General features: G+C 41.9%; 1 protein-coding gene across 2 annotated transcripts in view; it reads right to left on the bottom strand.

The window, feature by feature from the left end:
• rhbdl3 (rhomboid, veinlet-like 3 (Drosophila)) overlaps positions 1–20,290 on the bottom strand; it is a 45,583-nt gene that overhangs the window by 11,558 nt on the left and 13,735 nt on the right. Inside the window, exons 4-5 of one of the 2 annotated variants that reach the window (XM_061771593.1) lie at positions 6,135–6,293; positions 479–703 (exon numbers count right to left, since the gene is read on the bottom strand). In XM_061771593.1, the coding sequence (XP_061627577.1) occupies positions 479–703; positions 6,135–6,293 (384 nt within the window). The remainder of the gene's footprint in view (positions 1–478; positions 704–6,134; positions 6,294–20,290) is intronic. The other variant, XM_061771594.1, reaches the window with a different exon arrangement.

Raw genomic sequence — 20,290 nt, 5'->3', positions numbered from 1 at the left:
ACTTCTTTCCTCATTTAAGTGGTATTCCTGTGCCAGCTAATATGGGAAAACAAAACGCATCCTATCCAGTGTTTAGACATGTGAACAAACAAAGTTATGCATCCCTCTAATAGCACCACCATACCATAGTAACCCCCAATGTTTGTAAGATACATCTTACAGCACAGTGATTCTCAAAGTGTGGTACTAGTACCACAAGTGGTACGCAGGCTAACTCTGGTGGTAGGTGAAAGAACCACTCCTCAAGTACAGTTCAGCTGTTTCACAGTTGTGTCACATTATATGTTAGTGACTTGCAAAAATATTTTCATGAACACTTACGCCTACTATGCGACTGTATTTTAATGTTGTCATGCTGGTGGTACTTGGAGCGCTCAGTATTTTTTTTTAGGTGGTACAGTACTTGGTGTAAAAGGTTTGAGAACGACTGTTCTAGCATTTCAGTCCGTCTCTCCTCATTTCTAACTCGATGTTTTACCTCAAGAATGGTGATGGTCAGAATCAGCCAGGGCGGGGGCCAGTAGTTGTAGCTGTCAAAGTACCACTTGCGATCCACTTCGCGCGGCAACGTCTCGTAAGCGACGTGTCGGACCAGGCGCTGAGAAAGACCCAGACCGACCTCATCCCGCAGACTGCTGCCTTTGAGGTGCCTGCCCCCCTGCAGGATTGCCCTCCGGAAACTATTAGAGCGCTTGTTGCTCATCTGGAGAAAAAAAACACATTAGGACAGAGTTGAAGTGTTTTAATGCACTCACTGATCGTGTCGTGGTACGCTCGCCTGATCTTGGCACAGACGGCGTGGCTTCAGTTCCCACTCAGTGACAGTGTGAATGTGAGTCTTCAATTAATCTACCATGCGTGTTTCTGGAATGTGGGAGGAAACCGGAGAACCCGGAGAAAACCCACGCAGGCACGGGGGAGAACATGCAAACTCCACACAGAAAGGCCGAGCCCAGATTTGTGCTAACCAGTCGCCCGCTGTGACGCCTCCATCTTACCCTTAAACATAAATGGCTTCCAGATGATTTGATTTTGGAAAAAAATGCACCCTGTGTGTTTAACAGGCAATGGAGAATCTCCCTAACAACCCAGGCTAAAGTTAGTTCCTCCCCGACATGCAAAGCTAATCTCTCAGTCGAGAAGCTTCACTTCAACATAATTCCTTGAACCACTTAAGCAACCACAAAAGCAAATAAAGTATGTCTACTTCAAGTTACTTGCCTAATGGATTTGTCGTTATTATTTTTGCAGAAAATCTGGACCGAAATGGCAAATTTTCTTCACTTTAACCAGTTTTCCAAGCATATATTTTTGAGCAAATGCCTTGAAGTGGACAATAGTTGTACACTAAAATGTTGGCTGACCACTATTTTTGGTTGGTTGGATCACGAGGTGGGGGTTGGAGGACCTTTTGTCTCATATTCATCTTTTGGTGTCAAAACCAAATGTTTTCCTTCTTGAGCAAAAATAAAGGAATCAGACTCACTGTTCCAATACATTTGGAGGGGACTATAATCAGTCAACATTTGAGATCCAATCAATGTATGACTGAAGCCTGATAACACGACAGTCTGAGCACAGGCCACACAGACTATAGAATGCCATTATCATCGCCTAGCAACCAACAAAAACCCTTCCCCTCACTGCTGTCTGCCTCCAAGGAGTTCAACTCCAAACAAAAATGGCCTTTTTAATGGGGTGGGCTACTGAGTCTTACGCAGTGGAGCCATGCCATTGCTTTCATAGATTCTCTGTAAACTTATTCATTTTTTGGGAAAAAAAACTGAAAGTACCAATTAGTTACCAAAGACGGTATTTTCTCCTCGTGAGGATGTGCAGTGCTGCTGTCGTCAATGTGCCTTGCAGCTGAACTTGCTGAGTGTTTTATAACGGTGTCCATGACAACATAATAACTGCCTCCTCACTTCTCCCCTGCAGTCTGCCTCACCTTCCATGATCGCGATCTTATTTCTATTTCATGGCCCATAAGTCAATTCTGCTATTGTTTTGTGTGCCCCCAGAGAGTAGAAATTGTTTTTAAGGGCAGTGGAACATATCAAATAGAAGCAGTAAAATAAATTATTCTGTAACATTACATTAATTTTAGGGTTTATCAGGGGTCATAAATCAGTATACGGCCTACAAGAGCATATGAGTCTACTTTTTAAAAAATAAAACAACAGAGGAAACTGCTATAAAAAGTCAAAAACATTTAATGCACAAATGCTAATAATATACAATAATAAACATGTATCAATTATATATTTTCATAAATATAGTTTGGCTCTTTTGTGGCTCCAAATGGCCCCTTGGCATTTATTATTTAGAATCATTAGTAAACAATGTTAAAAGATACACTTATTGTCAAGTGGCACTAGTAAAAAATAAAAGCGTGACATTGGAAAGGTGTGCCGTTATGATAAATCTTGAATATAATACAGAAGGTATCGAATAAAAATACTAATTGTGAGGGGAAATTGGAGAAAAAAGTAATAAAAAGTCAAGAAGCGTTTCGGGCACTATTTCATAAGACTTTTAGTGTCTCGGCAGGGATAAGTGTTTGGAGAAGTTTAGCAGAAGCCAATTATTTCCGCCTTTATGTGAGGAGAACAGAAGTGTGGGAAAATGATTAGGAGTTACCATGGCTGCTTTGGGGCCGAACAACAGCGACAACGCAGGCAGGGAGATGCTCTCACACACACACCTGGCTTTCGATCCCGAAAAAAACATCGCATTGCACTTCATTAACACACTCCGTAACTCAAAAGTCAAGTCTAGCAACTTGAATAAAATGCCAAAATGTGAGGACTGGCCACAATGTCCCATGTGAAGTGACTGTAATTCCTCTCTTTATTGTACACGACACAAAAAAAAGTGACGCTCTGCCCCATTTAGACACTGGTGAAAGAAGACGGGGAAAAGGAAGAAGAGGAAAAGGTTAGAGGCGATAAATGCTTATTCAAGAAGCAAAAATCACATAAGAGGTGCGAAAAATGGTGGAGCAAGAAATAGAAGACAGATGGAAAATATGATAGTAGCAGAAGTGTGTTAGCTTGATTGAAGGTTTGGTTTCCTTTGACCTGGATTAGACTACAGGATTTTAGCCCCGATATTGGGCCGATTAGCGACCGCAGGTGATTTCCCAGATCGGGTCCGATATATTTTGTCGGAAACGACAAAACTTGTTGTCATGGGACATAATCCACGACCAACGATTTTGGGCCTACGACGCCAAAATGAAAAGTTTCGCATGTTTGATTTTTGGGATATCTTCCGTGTAGTGTGACATATCAACGACAACTCTCCGACAGCTCACCTTGACGTCGACCAATAGGATTGCGTATTGTGACCGACTCGGTGGCCGTTATCAACATTTATTCACGCGCACAAACCAATGTTTCCCGAAAATTTAAAGCATGATTCAGCAGAACACCGGCATATTGACATATAAACGTTAGTGCTAGCACTAGCTTGCTAGGCTACATAAGGTGAAAGACCAAATTTGTCTTATAGTCTGATTCAGGCATAACAAAGAGACATTTCACTCACATCTTCAGCGCTGCCTGACAAGTTGCCATTTTCACGCTGTTCTGTACAGAAAAAAAAGCAGCGCCGACATGCAGGGATGAAGTTAACGCACCAATTTTTCTTAGTCATAGTTAGCATTCGAGATTGAACAGAAGGCGGGATGACACCCATGTTGTCGCTGTACGATAATTCCCAAGTCACACATTTGAGATTTTTAATTTATGGGGAAAATGGCACAATATGCTTCCTTTCAACATTCAAAATTCATCATTTGAAATACTGTATGAATATCTGAGTAACTGCATGTCCTGGGTCAGTGATTCTTAAAGTGTGGTACTGAATTAAATGTTTAAACTGAGCATAATGTTGCTTAAATGTTGTTGTTTTTTTTTAATGAAGTACAGTACAGTTTTCTTGAGTACAGTTCCGTTTTATTTAAGTTTAAAGTACAATACATTTACATTTAATCTTTTATAACTGTTAGTTTTCAAATATTAATTTTGAAATTTAAATTTTAATTTAACCGATAGATTTAAATTGGAGCAATTTTTAAGCATTTTTTAAATTAAGCTATATTAAAGCACATAGTTAATGTTCGAACTGCATAATGTTACAGTACCTTACAATAATAGTAAATATACTTTTTAAGGATAAAATCTGTCTCTCATTTTGTATGGACCCATAGTCCTACTGCGTATGTTGGTCATGATGGAGGTACTTTGAGAGCTAGGTATATTTTTAGGTGGTAGTTGGTGTAAAAAGTTTCCATCCAGGCCTTGCTTTGTGCACGGAGAACACAAAGGAGCCTTTTCCAAACTGTTCCCACAAAGCGGGGAGCCTTGAATTGTCAAAAATGTCTTGGGGCCCAGTCACCTAAATGAAAAGGTGCCTGTCTCAACACTTTTGTCTATTTAGCACAAAAAGAGCTGACTCAATGGTGGCGCATAGTTCCAGATTTTAATGAGACAAAGAATTGAGTCCTGATTCAGTGAAAGATTTAAGCGAATCCATTCAATACTTTGCAAGGTGTCAGATTCTACTCTTTGGCCAGATGACTGTATTTTAACAACACACAGTATGGCCTTTATATTTTCATAGATCAGCGTTTTATGAATGATTTTGGCTGATAAGTCTTGGCTTACAGCGGGCACTTATTGTACAGTCCATCAGTGTTTGATTGCGCTTTCTTTGTATAGCTATATTAATTTTGATAGCTTTTAACACCAGAGTGTAGTCCTATTAAAAATGCAATTTTGTCTGGAATATTTTGGGGTTTGGATGTAGTTCGATGTAATGGATGTTTTTAACCTATAGACCAGTGGTCTCCAACCACTGGGCCGCGGACCGGTACAACACATGCGTTTTTAGTTTATCTACCAAATTACAGAAACCCAGTCTAACCTTCTTCCACGCATGCCATGTCTGACTTAAAGAGAGCCCTAAATCGCAAATGTTTCGGCTATTAAACAAAATAGTATGCGGCACGGTGGCCGACTGGTTAGAGCGTCAGCCTCACAGTTCTGAGGAGCGGGGTTCAATCCCCGGTCCCGCCTGTGTGGAGTTTGCATGTTCTCCCCGTGCCTGCGTGGGTTTTCTCCGGGCACTCCGGTTTCCTCCCAAAAACATGCATTAATTGGAGACTCTAAATTGCCCGTAGGTGTGAATGTGAGTGCGAATGTTGTTTGTTTGTATGTGCCCTGCGTTTGGCTGGCAACCAGTTCAGGGTGTACCCCGCCTCCTGCCCGATGATAGCTGGGATAGGCTCCAGCACTCCCGCGACCCTAGTGAGGAGAAGCGGCTCAGAAAATGGATGGATGGACAAAACAGTATAGGCCAAAAAGTCCAAGGAAAATCTGATCCAAATGACAAACAAAAACCCTGAGCTCGAACGACAACGGAGTGAGATGAGACAAAATGACTTCAGTGGAGCATTTTCTCCATAACCTTTGTGTTTCTTTTCTCAAGGTTTTCAGATAGCTGACTTTTCTGGGAGGGAATCAATTCTCACTCAGTGCCACACTCACGATCACCCAGTGACTGCCCAGGTTGTCTGCCTTTCTCCCAAAGTCAACTGAACAGCATAAGCAGTACAGAAAATGGATGGAGACTAGTTTACGTTTGGCCCTTTTGCAACAATTAACCATTTTAAAATAATTCGAAAGCTTAAATCCAACCTCTGTTTCCTATGGCGAAAGTCTGAAATAACTCAAGGTCAAACAGCTTCCTGGAGCGAATCATGTTTGACTAAAGTACTGGGATTGGGTACCCTGGAGATGGCTTGAAGTGGACTTTGGACAAACATCAGTTGGCAGCAGTTTCAAGGTCAGTGAAAGTAGGGCAAGGTGTGAGGTAAGACGGAAAATGTATCATCTGTCAGAAGCTCATTTCCTATTACACCGTCTTTGGACCTCGAAACTGAATTTGGAATACCAAAGGCTCAATGCAAAAATACTAAACCAGTGGGCTTTTTTCCCCCTATTGATTGAGATACTACGGCAATGTATTCTTTTGTTGGTTAGTTTAGGAGTTACATTCTCAACGACTAAATGACCAATGAACCACCGAGCATATCCAATTAGGAAATACAATAGGAAATACAGTCTTACCAGGTTGACAAAGTCCTGGTAGCAGATCTTTCCATCAGAGTTACCATCAGCGAGGGCCAATAGGACTTCGAGCTTGTGGGGGTCGAGCTCGGAGCCATGCGTCGCCAACAGGTCCCTGAAGCGCTCTGTGCTGATGAAGCCCGAACTGTCCGGGTCGTACTTTAGATGACCCCACATACGAAGACAAGGCAGATTGATTAACAGGAGCTGATATGTCATATGCTTTCATGAAAGGTATGACTAGGGGACATTTATGCTTGGAATTGAATTATCATTAAGACATCCACAATAACTAATGAGCTATTTCCAGATGAAACAAAAAAAAAGCATTTGTTCTACACGCCATAGCTTCCATGTAAAAACTACGACTGTCACCACTGTCAGCAATTACCATCGCAACACGGTTACCCCACAATCAGTTTTAGTTCAAGTGCAACAAATAAAGCAAAGAGAGAAAGAGTCAGCAGGACAACGGGCAGCAACACGGAGCTTGGCAAGCAGCCATGTTCTGCTCCCTGAAGACTAACTGAAATAATGAACTTCAATGCAACAGCTGACACACCGCCAATATTGCTTTGGGAGTGGTGTACACACACAAATACTCTTTGATTTTGGACCTGACAAATGTTCACGCCTTGGGGGAGGTCTATGCCTTTGGAGGGCTACTCTTCTTTCAAATGCTTTGTCTTTGGTTGATTGCTTTTATCTGGTAAATATGGTCATAGATGAATGCGTTTGGGAACGAAGTGGAAGAGTTACAGATGCTACAACAGATGTTGTCAAAGGGGAGCTGCAGCAGCTTGAGAAAAATAAAGACCAAAAATGTTAAAGGCAACATAGAGGGATTTTTTTCTTTAAAGTCCTACGATAAGACACCACATGGGTGGAACAGAAAACTCTTAAAATTATTTGCTTACGAGGTTGTGATAGTAAAATATAGTGGTACCGCGAGATACGAATGACCCAAATTACGAGTTTTTTGGTCGATACGAGCTGTCGATCCAACGTGAAAAGAGAAAGAGAATTACAAGTTGTATATTTAAAATGACTACAAAGCCTCCGTGACCTGAATGCTAACATACAATGGGAAACTCCATAGGCACACAAGCTAACAATTAGCATCTATGTGGCGCTGTTGAGTGCCGCAACACATGGAGACAGATCATATAACAATACTCACTGGCATGGATTATTTATCCTCTGCGAAGAATGACTAATATTACTGTCGTACTGAGAAGGTCAGAGAGGAGCTGAGCCTTCAGTACAATGTCTGTCTTATACTGCCCCCAGGTGGTCAAGGCTCGTAAACCAGAATGAGCAGCACAATTGAAGGAGAAAGTGTGACAAAAAACGTTTCATTTTCTTGAATTGTATTCACACGTTCTCTTCTGTTCTTTTTTTATAAACTACAATACTATAGCGTGCTATTTTTTCTCATTAAAAAAAAAGTTATTTTGGGTGGGAGGCTGTCATGGATTAATGGCATTTGCATTCATTTCAATTGAGAAATATGATTTGAGAGAAGTTACTAACGTGATGAAGGAAAGAATTAAACTCAGCTGTACCAATATCCCACCCTGATATGTCAGATAAATTGCTATTCATATCATCCACGCCCACGCTGACAACTGTGAACCAGTTCTCATTCACAGTTTGTTATGTGACACCAGGCAGCAAACAGAATGTGTTGATCTTGTGTGGGAGATGTACATACTGTACTGCTGCTGTTGCTGTATGCATAAATAAAATACATTTAAAAAAAAATAATAAATTCACACTTAGCAAGTGCACTTGTACCAGGCATGAGGACAGCAGGCAAAACATTTAGCATCTGCTGCAGAGGAGGCGGAATGTACGTATTCGCTCCCTAATGAGAAAAAGCAGACCGACTATGATTAAACTTGCACTGCATCTCTTAACACTCGCACAATATTGTCCCCGGGAAAGTACACCAAACACACCGCACCATCGATTCTTTACACGCACACGTACACACTTTCTTGATGCAAAAGTGAAAGTGAAGATTTGTTCCACACAAAGAACCAACCTAAATCAGTAAATCAGCCAGTTTCTGCTGCAGGCATTTTCCCGAGATGAAGTAAAAAACTTCTACAGTAAGCAGTGGCACACTAAGACAATGCGCGTGCGTGTGTGTGCGTGCGTTTGCGTGTTCTCATTGTCATATTGTTTACCCGAGACTGCGCGGGGTCATTTCCAACCATGGTGAAAGGATTAGAGTTCAATCCAAGACCCTCGCAGTACACCTCCCCCATTTCCCTCCCCCAATATACAAACATTAACACACTCATAACCCTTAAAAGCTTCATCACCTAGAGCTGCCATTTGTTTGCCTGTTTCTTTCACACAGAACCCAACTAAGTGGGACATTGCCGTGTGTGTTTCACACAGCTTCACGGTATCCCAAAACATAATACAGATTTTTTTTTTTATCATATTCATACCCCACATAATTTGTGATATTGCGGGATTTGGAGTATATGCTGATTTTTTACATTTTTTGGGGGGTAATAAATGCTTAATTAAAACTGTAAAAAAAACAAAACAAATGGAAAAAGTTACTAAAACACATTACAAGGAATAAAGTATAAATAGTGTACAGTACTACTGTGCATTACTGTTTGTTTAATAGTTTAAAGGGTGTTTATTATGAGTATAGAAAGTGTTTATTAGAGGATGGTAGAGTGTGGGGAAGATTAATAAGGTTCATACAGCTTTAAAATATGTATAAATAATACAAAAAAACATTTGGAATTTCTATTTTATTTTAAATTTACACCCCCCCCCCCAAAAAAACAAAAAAACACAATTAATGTGAAAGACAATTACTCTTGCTCTCGCATCAAAGTCACTATGTTTCTCAGACATCCAAATAACAGACACCAAAACAATTAAAGAGTTGATTACATTTGGCTGTTATCTACACTAATAGTTTCCCAGCCCAGCCATACATTATTTACAAAACACACACACACACGCACATACATTACAGTTTGTGAGACCCGTATAAGAGGCAATAGGCCGGTTTGCAGGCTGGATCTGCTCGATCTACTCAACAATAACGCCAATTTCCTGCGAGGTTTACCAGGTTGTGTAGCTTGACTATATGTGCCCTGGGATTGGCTGCCGACCAGTTCAGGGTGTACCCCGCCTCTCACCCAAAAGTCAGCTGGGATAAATTTCAGCTCACCCGCAACCCTAATGAGAACAAGTGCTATACAAAATCAATGAATATTATTATTGCAGTATATACTAATTTAGTATAATCATTTTTATACTTTCACAAAGATACTTCAGTATCAACATGGCTGCAGAATTTATTTTAAAAGAGCTTGTAGTTGCAAGCATTTTAATGTTATTTGAAACAAAGTTACTGTCTGTGACCTAAGAAGCTTAGAAAACATTGAAAGGTCAATGCCTCAGATTGAAACAAGTACACATACAAGATGCACAGATTTAATACCCAATACATTCACGAACATAATAAGCATTCATAATGAGAGCATCTCTGTAGCCTGGGAAATGAAACTGCAGTGAGGCGAGGCAGAGGTCACTGGGGGTCTTTCAGTTGGGCGGAGGTCGCAGTGAGGGATTGCATACTGAAGACAATGCCGCGTGTTTTACATTTTCATTGTAAAAAAACATAAATATTAAGGACTTGCCTAAGGCTAAAGAAATCCCCAGCCGACAATGAAATACACAGAAAGGAAACAAAAACAAAACCAGAAATGTTAATATCTTCGCCTCCGGGTGATTGACCGAGTCCATACAAAAAAACATCAAAGCAGCTTGTGAAACTATATTTATAAAAAAAAAAAAAAAAAAAAAAAACCTCATGCTCAATAATTCCAACATAGATTGAAAACTTATTCTTGAAAATAAAAAACGTGAAGTGAATTTTTTTTTCTCTTTAACGCAGACTATTTTCTATTCTATACTGTAACATTTGACTATCATGAAAGATTCTTATTTGTAACAACGACAATGTTAAGTGCTTAGTTAAGTGTTAAGTGCAACCTGAAGTTAAAAAAAATTTTTTTTACTATTATGGCAGACGTGGCAGAACAAATGAGTTGTAGCTCCAACCAGAACAAAAAACACAACATTGTGGAGCGATCATGTCAGAATCTACTGGAACTCGCTAACTATCCTTAAAGATGTCATCGGCGCATCACGCGAGACCATCTTTTATCCTGCACTCGTATACAAAATCCTGCAAAACAGTTTATGTGCTTAGGTGCTGCTGTTCTGGTTATCGACCAGCCACTGTGGCGCAATGGAGTTCAAATGAGCCCAACACTAAACTATTTTCATGTCCGTGTGTGAACAATAGGATCTACAGACTGAAATTCCGTTGTTTTATCTTTTTTTTAAAGCTTAATTGATTATAATAATTCATTTTCAAAGAAGAGTTCCTCAAATTGCAATCCAGAAGAAAGAGTAGACTCGGTTATTTCACTAGAAACAGCCTGTTTCCAGCTTTTTCTTTTCTTTAGTAATCAGCAGTAGAACATGGGGTGGTTTCAACAAAAATAGCGGTTTCTGACCAGAAAAAAAGTTTTTGTGGAAGGAAACTTGTTAAGTAGAAAAGTGACTTTGAGGCTAATATTTGTTTGCTTTTGTGACAAAGCAAACTATAAAACAACAATAAGACTTTCGATGGTAAAATGCTAATTAACTTGACATACAACTGAGAAACGTGTCTTGAGTGACTCACATCACCGCTCGTGTGTGATTTTTTTACAAGCTGTTCGTCACCCACTTTCTGGATTGTCTTTTTTTTTTTTTTTTACGATCACGACAAAATTTTTACTAACGACTGCAATACATACTCTATACCATACATAATTATCCATACTCTGTTCGAGTGTCAAGTGTCTAAAATTGTTCGACTTTCAACATGTTGGCATTTCTCGCCCTCATAATCGACCTGACACGCCGAGATTCACCGCCTAATTTTTATCTTCAACTCAAAAGCTGCGGTGAGCTCAAATCAAAAGGGATGCAACGCTGACGCCTACTGACATATGTTTGTCATTACAGTTATGTAGAAGTTTGAATTTCACAGACAAGCTGGGCGAGAGACCTGCGCCGACCTGATGGAAAAAAAAAAATTACAAATATATTCGGCGGTGGCATTAAACGGTTGGATTCCAGTTCACCAATATTTTTGTTTAATAATATAATATAAACGTCCACGGCAGTGAATGAGTGAATTATATAATGAAATAAAAAAGCATTTTATTTTTTTTCCCATACAGGTTTTAAGTTCTTTTGTTGTTGTTTTCTTTTTCTTCTTTTTACCTCATCTACATTTAATCTGTCCCATCTGTCAATTTTAAAAATCAAATATGACCCTTGATCACAAATGTTTGCACACACCGGCTCTGGTCCAACACACATTTGGATTGGTGCTAGAGCAGTTGCTGCATTGCTGACAGTACACACAGAAAAAGCCCAAAAATGCAATCCCTGAAGCCTTTGACCACATCAGACAGGATGCATGCTGGGAGCTCTGCAGGACCCAGTTTACACTGTGCATGGCAGCCATGGGCATGATTTACTGTCGACATGCATTTCCTGTCTCATTCTACGTGCTAGTTACCTCCAGGTTCAAATATTGTGCATTGACTGACTTCCATTTTGCTTGCGTGACATGACAAGTGTGACGGGCAAAGCATAAAAACAAAACAGCGGCCCGTGGCGTTGCTTACGATTGGAAATGCCACGTGTTACGATAGTAACATCCCCCTGCAGGCTGATGCAGGATGGCAGGCATGACCGTGGCTAATCACCGGGGCAACTGGCGTGACAAGACGCACGGAGTGTGGGTGTACTGCCAATATACAGGGTGGGCCAAAAGTAGATATGCACATTCTAAATAAACAGTTTTTTTTTGTTTTAGGGTACCGTGAACAATGGCAAATAGAGAACAAAGCACAAGTGGATTATAAAGCAATACTGGATGGACGCAAAAGGAAGGATGGCAGAAAAGTAGTTCAAAAAAAGGAAGACAGGATGTAAAATTAAAAGTGCAAGGAAGTAAGGGGGGGACGAAGGAAGGACGTCAAAAAGTAAGGCAGGAGGTTGGGAAGGAAAGAAGAAAAAAAGCAGGAATGAGGTGTACAGAAGGAGGCAGGGAAGGAAGCCAGAAAGGCAGGTGGGATGGAAGGAAGGAGGACAGGAAGGAAATGACAAGCAGGTCTGAGGTGGAAGGTAGAAGGGATGGAAGGAAAAAAGAAACAAGCAGGTGAAGTGGAAGGAGGGGGAATGAAGAAAGGAACGCAGAAAGGAGGGAAGGATGGAGATCGGGAAGGAAAGTAGAAAAAAAGCAGGTCCGAGGTGGAAGAAATGGGGTATGGATGTAAGGCAGTAAGGAAGGCAGGAGGGAAGGAAGAAAAGAAGAACAAAGCAGGTCCAAGGTGGAAGGAAGAAAGGCATAAAGGAAGGTAGGAGGGATGGAATGAAGGAGGGCAGGAAGGACATTTTAAAAAAGCAGGTCTGAGGTGGAAGGACAGAAGTAAGAAAAAGCAGAGAATCGGGTTCAAGCGATGGAAGGAAGGATGAATAAAAAACAGGTGTGACGGAAGGTCGGAAAGCAGAAAAGTAGGTTTAATCGAAGGGAGGAAGGATATCAGGGCGCATGAATAAAAAAGCAGGTCCGAGGGAAGAATCAGCACCTCCAAATCTGAGACCATGGTCCGCAGTCGGAAAAGGGTGGCGTGCCCTCTCCAGGTCGGGGATGAGATCCTGCCCCAAGTGTGGAACGGGAGATCGACAGGCGGATCGGTGCAGGAGCCAGACGAGGTGGCTGGGGCATCTGATTCAGATGCCTCCCGGACGCCTCCCCGGTGAGGTGTTCCGGGCACGTCCCACAGGGAGGAGACCCCGGGGACGACCCAGGACACGCTGGAGAGACTACGTCTCTCGGCTGGCCTCTGAACGCCTCGTGATCCCCCCGGAAGAGCTGGATGAAGTGGCTAGGGAGAGGGAAGTCTGGGCGTCCCAGCTAAAGCTACTGACCCAGCGACCTGACCTCGGCTAAGCGGTAAAAATGGATGGATGGATGGAAGATGCCTTGGTCTGAAGGAAGGTAGGAAAGAGGTCCGAAAGGAGGGAGGGAATGTAGGAACAGAGAAATAAGGGCAAAAAGAAGGTTTTCAACAAAGAAAGGAAAGAACGAGGCAAAAATATAAAAAGCAACTCTAACGCAAGGAAGGAAGGAAGGAAGGAAACCAGGAAATCAGGAAGGAGGTCAGGAAGGATGAAAGCACATGAGACGCAGGCTAGTTCCCTTTGTTAATTGCAGCAAAGGGGCGTCGCTAGCAGGTCCAACGGACACACATTGGCCCTCTCGTGTTAATCGCCCCCTTCACCCTCAACGCTGGCCCGTGCTCGCGCTCCAAGCTGCTATTTCGGTCTCTCACGCAGACACACACACACGCAGACACACACACTTTTTGTCACCTTATCTGTCACAGCCGAGAGAGTACATTATCAGTGCTGTTGGCTGTCGTAAGCCCAGGGACAACGTGCGGGTCTGGTCCGGGGCGGCTTATCTTCGGGCCGGCGAGCAGACTTGGCCTCATTTAGCAGACTAGTTCAAGTTGAATGGAGCCGACAGCTTGTCAGCGGGCGGGGGTCTGAATGGGAGGGACTGGGGTTGGCAGTCAGTCTTTCTGAAGGGTGGGTGACGTTAAATGAACACAGGCAAATGTGTGAGGCCACCTGTTGTCATGGACGGATGGGAGTCGTTTATCTCCACCGGCATGGCCAAATCCAGCTGAAATTCCCTCATTTCTTTCCACTGGAGGCAGAGATCAACATGCGTGTATGTGAATGGTCTGGCAGGTGTTTGCATTATTGGGGGTGGGGGGCTAACTAGTTTGTACCTCTAATTTTGGCGCACAAAAAAAATTAAATGAATGACTGACGGCTCATAACTTGGAAAATTCATAAATTGATGATAGGTCAAGGTACCAAGTTGTTTGGCTCACTTCAGCTTTATATGGTTAAAAATGCAAGTACTTTGAAAGGGTATGTTTGGAAAAGTTCAACTTGTGATTTCCTCCATTTAAATGACCTTGAATGGCATGTACGATGTCACAGTGGACTCTTCTTTGCAATACATGAGTCGATTTAGGTGATCTAATTCTGAGACTCAAGTGAGTTGACAATTGAAGTACGCACGTTACTTTGTCCGCCGCATGCGCAGTGCGGCTCTGACCTGACAGCTCCTGGCTCAAGCCAGCACTGTTGCCAACTTGCCAGCCAGTGGGGCCTGTTTCATTGTTCTCCAACAAAGAGTGGATTCAGAGTAATCCCGACAAACGAAGTATTGTTCAGACGAGAAGGTCAAGATGCAGGAATGCTGCACGGAGAGAAATTGATATTCTGTTCCGCTCCGCTCGAAAGACGGAAACGTGCGACAGGAGGGATGTGACGAGCAGCCGTGACTTCACATCATTAATTACCCAGACATCACCTCTCTGATTGCGGAGAACCCCCAAGAAAAGGTCAAGCCTTTGGACTCGCACAAAGAGCAGCTCGCCATTCGCGCCACAGTCAATCCCCTTCAGAACGGCCCGGCCGGTGCTCTGACCACGCGCATGTCACATGACTAATGCCTCTGCGAGACTTCTAATAGCTCCCAAAATGTCACAGCCGCGCCGGTTAATGCCACAATTAACACACCAAGAGAATGCGGAGGTGAAGGCGAGGGCCTCAGACACGTGCAGTCAGGAGAGCTGCAGCAAAACAAACACACAAGAAATTCAAGCAGGATTTACAAGACAGATATGATGATTTCACTTTCGTCGTTTACATTAGATTCATGGATCCATCCTATGTCACTTTACCGGTCACGGCAACTTCTTCTCACAATATTTAGTAAAAAAATGTGTAAAGCTTAATCCAGTACTATCAGTAGACGTCCCACATATTGTTAGTGTTTTATCACATGATTTGGGAACAAGTTTTATTTTACAGCTTTTATAAATTGATATAATCTATTTATTTTATATTTAGTATTGCATGGTGATCACAGACTAATTACAAATTCCTAAAACTAAAGCGTATTTAAAGATGACCTGACATTTCTATGGATAGTTAATTTTGGAAAACAAACGAGACTTTTTAAACAGTTGCGCACACCTTGTATAATTGTTACAAGGATTGAGACCCACCTTTCAGTCAATTTATGACTCAATCAAGGATTAGAACAGATCTCCATGAATGTTAACGCTTGATTTGAACAAAACGTGGGCTGTGCCCCATTTTCACCATTTGATGTTCTAGAGGGTACTGTATATGGGCAAAGTGAGTTCCTTCCCTGGAGTGGCAATTTAACTTGAATTTGTACATAAATTGGAACATCCTGTAGCCTATCATTAACCTACCTTTACGGAAATCATAATCACAGTAAATATTTGTCTGAAAACCCTTCTAGGCCAGAAATATAAAACAATCTAAAGGACAAAGGAACAGTGGTAACTAAGAACGCCTTATTGTGCCACGTGACAACATATTAGTTAGCGAATATCGTGACCCCAAAATGTCCATGTTGGTGCTGTCGTAACCCAAGGACCCATGTGTAATAACGTCATTTCTGTGTTCATCGGCATCACTGAAGCACCAAACTGGAAGAATTTTTTTTCAAAGTTTTAAAATCATTCCAGGGTTGTCTCAGTAAATCAGCTGAAGTTGGACTCATTCTGTCTGCATGGACGCAGAAGAAAATGAAGCCTGATTTCATTCAAGTGCACTTACTACATTACAATTTACCAAAGTAATGTTATACAGAAGACGGAATGACAGCATCTCCTCTTCTTTCTTTGCTCCTCAAAATTAAACAGCACTGCTATTAGGACCTGCAAAATACATGTGAATATTCAAATAGTAATGATAATTCTCTCAGACAGATGCAGTATGTCTTTTTGACATGGGAGAAGTGTGTCATGTGACTATAGATGATTGACAGTGTCTCTCTCAGGATTTAAATCAGCCAATCAGAGTCACCTGTCTCCTTTGACAGATTAGAGCTCATGCACGCACATACATACAGTATACACACACACACAGCCTTTTGAGGCCATCACATACATGCACCATTTCCTCGGTCTGTAACCAAGCAACCGCCATGCCCTAAGCGGCCATATGTGCACATATACACCTGACACGTGTGCTACTTGAAGATGTGTAGTTGGATGTCAGACACTGAGGTATTATATTAAATCCCCGCTCTCTTATGCACAGGAGCATGCGTGCATTAAAAATCAAGTGAGTTTTCACGAGTGTCTGAAAAATCCTGATCGAGGCTCATGTCATTCACACCACAGTGGCGTCTCCTCATTTCCCCCCGCGCTAATAGTGCTTCACGCTCTTGTGACTGAATGAGAAAGTGCTCATTAAAATGCTTTTTGGAGACGTAACTAATCCCCGTGATACACTGAAGGGTTACATCGGTGGACATTCAACTTACTACTGTGAAGTTAAAACACACTTTGTAAATTATAAATAACAAAAACTATTTGTAAATCATAAATAGTTACACATGACTGCAATTTTCAGCACAGGTGCTGGCTCACCAGAGGTGGGAGTCAGACACATACTGGATGTATTAGTCCTAAATGGATTTTTAACTTCAAGTTTTATGCAAGTCCCAAGTTACGATGGCAAAAATCAAACAAGTGAATTTGAATCCCCACAAAATTACAAGCAAGTCATAAAACCTTGCTCAGTTTACAGCATACATATTCGCACATCAGCGACGTTCCACTCAGTATCTGTAGTTGCAATTGTTAGCTGTACTAACATATTCCCAATCATATATTTTGTATTGGTTCCAAAAGCAGTCTATGTATCGTCTAGTACTTTATTTTCTTCATTTCTTCATTCACTTAAACACATAAGCGACATGCAGCTTAGTTAATGTTTGACCAGCTTATTTGAACTATCAAGTTGAAGCAGCTCACCTGTCTGTTTGTCTGTACCCGTATAAGCTACTGCCATTCTTACAGCTTTAAATAGCATTACCAGCTAGTTATTAACCAATTTATGAACCATTTAGTATTGTTACTTTGTTAATGGTACAGTTTTTTTGTATTCAATAAAAATAACTAACTACCGGTAAATGACTTTGGTGAAAGCTACAATAATGTTATTATTATTATTTCACTGGAAGCCATATAATATACTGTATATTGTATTGAGCTGAAGATGTGGCATTTGCATCCTGACTTGTGCGCCCCAACCATACAACTTGACTGTGAATAATGTCGCCGTCCACTTGCTTGAGCGATCTATGCTGAATAAAACATTCCAAGCGCGCTGCCTCAAGCAGGCTGCCGATGCCAGCCACAAAAAAAAAAGACATCAAGAAAGTCATCCTCGCCAGAAGATGGCGCTACACTGTGGCAGTATGACACATCAGCAAGTCATCATGTGCTTAAGAAAAAAGAAAGAAAGGTCTTTGTTCACTAGCTATCATTGTGTTAATGACATTTTGTTGCGTAAACAAACACACCCGGGCAATACTGTTAAAAATGCTAGTTGATAGTTGATGTTTGGAAGGACAGTGAGGAGGTGTGAGAGAGAGCAAGGAGTGGAGCCCCTCGGGGTGTCTGGAGTAGCGAAAGGGAGGCGCAGCCGAGCCGAGCGCCTCTCAGCAGGCACTTCAGCATGTCTTCATATAAACACTTAACCTCCTGCTGCTGCTTGCTAAAGCGTTCACGCTCGTAAACGCACGTGACGTAAACACGACGTCTGCTCTAAGACGCACACACCTCCCTCTCGGAAAAGGCAAAGTTTTGCAATAGAAGTCACTCTCACCGACACAGAGACTGTGAAAGCAGCATCAAAAGGCACACATGCATAAACAAAGCAGTAATGGAGCAGCCGCGTCACTCGGGCAAAGAGCACGCTCGGGTCAGCATCAAGACAAGTCCACATCGGTGACCTAGAGCCCAAAACCTCCCATTTACTGCGTGGTGAGAGGGCCGTCAGGCCGAACATTCCATCAAACACTCCGGCTGGCATTATACGACAAGAACAAGGGGAACAAAAAGAGGGGAGAAACATTTGTTTAACGAGCCGTTCTCTGGCTGTCTTCCTCTCCCATTCAATCGTTTGTTTTCCTCCAGGCCTGCCTTGAGGTCAACACCCCTCACCCCCTTCTTCACAGCACCTTCAAAACCCAGCACCAATAACGGCAGCAGCTCCATTCAGCGTATATTTATGAGCTCTAGAGGCTTCTTTATACTCCCGCGGTCGCGTTGCATCATGTGAGCGATGAATTGGCCCGCACGGCAAAAATTGTTGCTGCGCGTCGAGCGCTGCGGAGATCATCTCTCGTGATTGGTCCGTTTTAGTCACATGCTGTGATGACGTACTCAGCGTGCCCCTACGCCGCCGCCTTCTCGATCGATTTTGCAGCATAATTAAATGTATCATCTGGTCATCTAGGTCCATTTGTTCTAGCAGAGGCTGTTCCACGGTCGCCATTGTTGTTGCTTTGTTCCTTGTTACTGAAAGGAAAGTAAAAACAGCTACCGGAAATGGCCCACAAAATGCAGAGAAAACTCCACCCTGTGGTGTCCTAGCCAATACCAGCCGTAGCGACACCCCCGACTTGGAGGTGAACTGTAGTACATTTTCAAAACTGCGCGCGTGGGTTGCGCTCGATTATAAAGGCAAACTGCGCGCGGGACAGCCGCAGTGGCGTCCGAGTATAAAGAAACCTTAATAGCTGGCAAATGGAGCTGCGACAGTCTGCTCCCCCTTCTGCTTTGATTTCTCCAAATGTGGAAGAGAAGGGAAAACGGGGGGCAGGAGTCATGTTGGGGGGGTAGCTAGCAAGTGGCGTTGTCGGGAACATTTTCAAGGTTGCCTTCAGGGTTGACGTGCCTGTCAATCCCCAATAAAAAGCCCTCCGCTACCTGGAGGGATGAATGGACGTGGGGGTGACCATCCACTTTTCACTTGCAGCGTTGTTGCTGTGAGATGTTTCCTGATGGGTCTTGAGACAAGAACCACACTTGGGTGCCGTTTGAATTCATAACACACTTCCCATAATCCTTGGAGCGATGTCATGTCCTTTTTTTGGAACGCAGTTCTTTCAAATTATATAATGACATTGGCGGGAAACTCAAGAGAACTTCCAGAAAAAAAGATGGTTCACAGTGGTGGCATTCTCATAAACCTCAGTTGATAATGGTTGCCTTCAAAAGATTGGCCGAACACCTTGTTAAAGGCTGTCTTACATAGACTATAATAATTAAAAGGTTGTGAAACACCGCTTTGTCCATTGAGTCATTTCAAATTTCCTCACTACCTAAAGCACAAATACCAATTCAAAAAAAAAAAAAGTGATATCATTTCACAGTCTAATAACAGACATCTTGCTAATATTTCAGATCAAAAGATCTGAAATATTAGCAAGATGTGTTAAAAAATAAAACAACAGTTAAAAGGAGTTGTTCAAGCCTGAAACATAGATGACAGGGAAAAGCACAAGCCTTTCTGTAATGCTCCAAAAAAGAAACTTCAAAATAAGTAGTTTGGGGAAAGCTAGTCATTTTCAGTGATGTGGCCACTTTTTGTACAAATCTTAAATTCAACAAGCTGGACCAACTTTACGTGTGTTGTTTCACGGATCGTGCGTAAAATTGAATGCTTTGGGAATTTTGATTTAAAAAAATAATAATTTTCAACATGAGGCTTATTTAATTTTGTTTGCCTAGGAATTGTAGTTACTCAGGTATTCATATTAAAAATGACATAAAAAATACGCGGCATCCAAGACTTACATATTGCATGTCCTCCTCCACCTCCGACGACTGTCGCATTGCACTAATATTCAACATTAAAAACATGCAATCACAAAGGTCAAAGGCCGTCCATTCTTGATTTGTGTGTGTTAGACTGTGCTCAGTAAAAAAAATAAAAATTTAAAAAATGACATTAGGAACGTTGTTGTCGACATTTGGTTTATCAAAACAAAGTCATGATGAGTGGCTACGTTTTCGGAGTGGAAGGACGTGGAGACGAACGCTTCTGGCAACTACTGGAGATAAACGCTTTAAAAGGTGTTTTCTTTGGTTGTTTAATATGCAATTTTGTATTGCACATGGAGAAGAATA

The sequence above is a fragment of the Phyllopteryx taeniolatus genome, chromosome 4 (assembly GCF_024500385.1).
Source record: "Phyllopteryx taeniolatus isolate TA_2022b chromosome 4, UOR_Ptae_1.2, whole genome shotgun sequence".
NCBI lineage: Eukaryota > Metazoa > Chordata > Actinopteri > Syngnathiformes > Syngnathidae > Phyllopteryx > Phyllopteryx taeniolatus.
This window is presented reverse-complemented; position numbering and strand designations above follow the sequence as displayed.